This window comes from Passer montanus, unplaced genomic scaffold (assembly GCF_014805655.1).
Source record: "Passer montanus isolate IOZ18808 unplaced genomic scaffold, ASM1480565v1 scaffold295, whole genome shotgun sequence".
NCBI lineage: Eukaryota > Metazoa > Chordata > Aves > Passeriformes > Passeridae > Passer > Passer montanus.
Window position 1 is genome coordinate 9,000 of NW_024367652.1, and position 4,852 is coordinate 13,851.

At 61.3% G+C, this 4,852-nt stretch overlaps 2 protein-coding genes across 2 annotated transcripts in view; one reads left to right on the forward strand and one right to left on the reverse strand.

Moving 5' to 3' along the window:
* The window catches only part of LOC120504496 (pyruvate carboxylase, mitochondrial-like), a gene marked incomplete at its 3' end in the record, with an annotated part of 11,073 nt that extends 8,982 nt beyond the window's left edge, over positions 1 to 2,091 (reverse strand). The window contains exons 1-2 of the mRNA XM_039714010.1: positions 2,016 to 2,091; positions 411 to 537 (exon numbers count right to left, since the gene is read on the reverse strand). Of these exons, the coding sequence (XP_039569944.1) occupies positions 411 to 537 (127 nt within the window). The remainder of the gene's footprint in view (positions 1 to 410; positions 538 to 2,015) is intronic.
* Positions 2,092 to 2,879: 788 nt separating this feature from the next.
* Positions 2,880 to 4,852, forward strand: part of LOC120504499 (apomucin-like) — a 7,766-nt gene continuing 5,793 nt past the window's right edge. The window contains 2 exon segments of the mRNA XM_039714012.1: positions 2,880 to 3,219; positions 4,344 to 4,418. Of these exon segments, the coding sequence (XP_039569946.1) occupies positions 2,880 to 3,219; positions 4,344 to 4,418 (415 nt within the window).

Consider the following 4,852-nt stretch of genomic DNA (forward strand, 5'->3'; position numbering starts at 1 on the left):
GTTCAGAGGGGTCTCAGGGGGGTCTCAGGGGGTCCCAGGGGTCTCAGGAGGGATCTTAGGAGGGTCTCTGGGGGGAGTCTCAAGGGGGGGGGGTCTCAGAGGGTATCTCAGGGGGGTCTTGGAGTCACAGGTGGTATCTCAGGGGGTCTCAGGGGGGAGTCTCAAGGGGGGGTCACAGTGGGTGGTTCAGAGGGGTCTCAGGGGTATCTCAGGGGGTCTCAGGGAGTCACAGAGGGGTCTCAGAGGGTCCCAGGGGTATCTCAGAGGGTCTCGGGGGGTCTCAAGGAGTCGCAGGGGTATCTCAGGGTGTATCTCAGGGTGTATCTCAGGGGGTCTCAGGGGGTCCCGGGGGTCTCAGGAGGTATCTCAGGGGTATCTCGGGGGTATCTCGGGGGTCCCGGGGGTCTCACCGCGGTTGGCCACCAGCACCTTGCGCAGGGGCCGGTAGCTGACGGGCCGGGCGGGCCCGGGGGGGCCCCGGAGCAGCCGCAGCCCCAGGAGGGCGCGGCCCCCGCGGGGGCGGCACAGCTGGAACATCTGGGGGGGGAAGGAAAAATGGGGGAATCATGGAACCTCCTGAGCTGGCAGGGACCCATTGGGATCATGCAGTCCAAGCCCTGGCCCTGCACACACCCCCAAAATCCCCCCCAAAAATCCCGCAAAAAAATCCAAAAAAATCTCCTAAAAATCCCCCAAAATCCCTCCAAAAATCCCGCAAAAAAATCCAAAAAAATCTCCTAAAAATCCCCCAAAATCCCTTCAAAAATCCCATAAAAAAATCCAAAAAAATCCCTCCAAAATCCCCCAAAATCCCTCCAAAAATCCTCCCTAAAATTCCCCCAAATCCTCCCCAAAATTCTCCCAAAATCCTCCCCGAAATTCCCCCAAATTCCCCAAAAATCCTCCCAAATCCCCCCCCCGCACCTGGATTTTTACACAAGGCCCCCCCTTGCACACTCAGGGTCCTGCCCGGGCCTGTCCCCCTTGCACAACCCCTCTCGGGGCCTATAGGGGGTCCCATAGGGGATCCTATAGGGGATTTTATAGGGGATCCTGTAGAGGGGATCCCACGGGGGGTCCCGGGCCCCACAGGGGGTCGCAGGCCCTATAGGGGATCCCATAGGGGATCTTATAGGAGATTTTATAAGCGATTCTATAGGGTATCCTGTAGGGCATTTTACAGGGGATCCCATAAGGGATTTTATAGGGAATTTTACAGGGGATTCTACAGGGGATCCTATAGCGGATTTTATAGGGGATCCTATATGGGATTTTACACGGGATTCTATAGCAGATCCTATAGGGGAATCCGTAGGAGATTTTAAAGGGGATTTTATAGGGTATTCTATAGGGGATCCCATAGGGGGTCCCATAGGAGATTTTATATGGGATTTTATAGCAGATCCTATAGGGGAATCCGTAGGAGATTTTAAAGGGGATTTTATAGGGTATTCTATAGGGGATCCCATAGGGGGTCCCATAGGAGATTTTATAGGGGATTTTATAGCAGATCCTATAGGGGATCCCACAGGGAATTTAATAAGGAATTTTATAGGGGATTCTATAGGGGATCCTATAGAGGATTTTATAGGGAATCCCACAGGGAATTTTATAGGGGATTTTATAGGGGATCCCATAAGGAATTTTACAGGGGATTTTATAGGGGATCCCAATTCCAAATTTGGGTGTTTGGGGGGGGGTCGCGGGGGTGGCGGCCCCTCCCCTGCCCTCCCCCCGTGTCGCGGCCATGTCGCGACAGAGCCATAGGGGATTTTATAGGGGATTTTACAGGGGATTCTATAGGGGATCCTATAGCGGATCTTATAGGGAATCCCACAGGGATTTTTTATTTTATAGGGGATCCTATAGGGGATCCCACGGGGGGTCCCCAATTCCAAATTTGGGTGTTTGGGGCGGGGGTCGCGGGGGTGGCGGCCCCTCCCCTGCCCTCCCCCCGTGTCGCGGCCATGTCGCGACAGCCGCGCGATACCGGAGGTCACGTGGGGCGCACTCACCGCTCCGCGACCGCCGCTTCCCCCGCGTCCCGGCCGCCCGCTGGCCCCGCCCCCTGTACCCCATTGGCCGCCCGCCAGCGGCCCCGCCCACTGCGCGCGCGGGGCCCCGCCCCCTCGCGCAAACACGGCGCCTCATTGGCCAGGCCGCTTCCGCCCTCCCCTCGCCATTGGCCCAGTCAAATGTCACGCATCGCTCAGGCCACGCCCCCTCCCGCCTCGCATGAGGAGGCGGGGCTCCGTGACGTCACGGCCGAGCCTCCCGCTGCCATTGGCGGATCCGCGGGCGCTGACGGGGCGGGGCGGAGCCGAAGGGGAGGGGCGGGGTCGGGTGATCTCACGTGATTCCCGCAGGCCCCGCCCTTTCCCGGATTGTGCGGTCATCCCGCCCGGCAGGGGGCGCGCTGTGCCCGGCCTGGCGGCGCTCTGGGCGCCCTCAGGGGCTCTCTATGGCCCGCGCCCCCCCAAGGGGGAGCCCCCCAGCCCCTCGGGCCGCAGTGGGGGCTCTGCGGCCGCCTCCCCCCCCTCAGGCAGCGGCTCCGCGCTCCCCCCACGCAGGGAAAGGAGCTGCGGCCTCTCGGGCCTGTTGGGGGGCGCAGGCCGCTCCCGTCCCAGAGCCCCTCACCGCCTTTGGGAGGGCATTCCACGGGGTGAGCCACCCTACGGGAGACCCTGGGACGGGAGTGCGGGGGTGCAGCGCCCCCAGAACGCCCCTCCCTCACAGGAACCCCCCAGAACCCCTTCCCCTTTTGCGGGGCGCTCCTGGGACTACAACTCCCGTCAGGCACCGCGCCACTCCACCCGCGCGCAGGCGCAGCTTCTCCTTCTCCCTCTGCTGCCATAGCAACTGCGGGGGCCCTCTTCGTTATGCGCATGCGCACCAGCGCCGAGCTGCGGCGGGAGGGCGGCGCGCGGCCATTGCGGGCCGGTGATTGGCTCAGGCGCGCCGGCTCCTCCCACCTGCAGCAGGTGCGGGGCGCTGATTGGTGCGCCGGCGCCGGCCACGCCCCTCCCGGCGCCGCCCCCCCCGCAGTCGGGGCGCGGCCGCCGCCCCGCACGGACGGGCTCGCTCCGCGCTCCGCCATGGCCGATTCCGCCGCGCAGTCCTCGCTGGTCTCCAGCTCCTCTTCCACCTCCGTGACCTCGTCCTCGTCCTCCTCCTCCTCCTCCACGCGGGCCCTGGTCGGCGGTTCCATGTCGTGCGCCGGTAAGGGCCGGGCGGGGCCTGTGGGGCCTGAGGGAGGTGAGGCCGCGGCGGGGGCGTGAGGGGAAGGAGCCTTTGGGCGTTGGGTGTGAGGTGAAAACGGGCTGGGAGCGGCAGAAACACGGAGGGAAAGCCCTTAAAGGGGCGGATATTTGGGGCAGGAGGCTCTTGGGGGGCAGATTTTGGGGGGAAGCGGCGTTTGGGGGCTTGGTGTGAGGTGAAAAGTGTTTTAGAGGGGGTTAGAAATGAGCGGGGGGAGAACGTGAGGGGGAAAAGGAGGGAAAAAAACCCTCGGGGGAGCAGATTTTGGGGAGCAGAGACTTGAGGGGGGGATTGGGGGGTGATGGAGACTTTTGGGGGTGAGGTTAAGAGGCTCGGGGGACAAAAACGAGCGGTTAAAGAAGTTTTGGGGTAAAACAGAGGGGAAGAGGCTTTGGGGGGGCACACCTGGGGGAAAGATGCTTTTAGGGGGATTTGAAGGGAGAAAGAAGTTTTTAGGGGGATTTTGGAGGACAAAGAGGCTTCAAAGCAGAGATTTGGTTGGTGGGGAAGATTTTTAGAGGCTGGGTTTGATGGGCAGTGACACCTCCACCCCCACATCTCTCAGGAAAACGGGGAAAAATGCCCAGGAAAGGGAAAGTTGGTGATTTTTGGGGTGGTTGGGGACCAGCTGCTCCGTCCGTCCTTCCCTGGAATTTTGGGGAGGGGGCGTTTCCCCCTCCCCGGGGCCCCCTCCCCTTTCCATCCGTCGCTCCAGAGCATCCTGACTCTGCAATTCCCAGGATTTCACCCCGATTTTCACCCCTGCACGCCACAAAAAACCCCAAAACTCCTCGGTTTCACCCCAAATCTCCCCCTCGGGGGGGTGCAGCGCCGAGAGGGGTGGGTGGGAATTTCGGGGAGACCCCCGGGAACCGTCCCTGCGCCGCCCCCTGCCCCCGGGGCCGGGAAAAATGAGGTGAAACTCCCCAAAATCGGCTCCAGCCTGGAATTTTCCTGGCGTTTATTTATTTAATTTTTTTTGCGTCACCCTAAAACGAAGCTGCGCCGGCCCCGCCTCCTCTGGGGGGGGTTTTGGGGGGGATTTTGGGGGGTGCTGAGCTCTCACCCTCTGTGTTCTCTTGCAGATCCCCCCAATTCTTCCTCTTCTTCCTCCTCCTCTTCCTCCTCCCAGCCCGTTTCTCTCTTTGCGGCTTCACCAGGCAAGTCTCCCCTTCCTTCCCTTCCTTCCCTCTCCTTTTCCTGCACCCCCCCAGGAAGAAAAATGTCTGGGGGGGGGAGCCCCGACCCTAAAAAAGCCCCCTGGATTTGGGGGGGGGTCGCCAGAGCCATTTTGGGGACACCCAGAGCTGTTTTGGGGCTCCCCGGGGTCAATTTGGGGTCTCGATGTCACATCAAAAGGGGGATTGCCCCCCAAAATAACCCCTGGATTTTGGGGGTTTCACCTGTTTTCTGGGGGGGGGGAACGGCTCTGAACCCCCCCCGAAATGGCAACAAAGGGTTAAACTCACCCAAACCAGACGTTTTTCTTCTCCTCTCTTTTCCTGCTCTTTAACTCGGTTTCTTCTCCCTTTTTTCGGGGTGAGCCCCCCCCAGCTTTGCCCCCCGCCCCCTCCTGCCCCCCAAATCTGCTGCT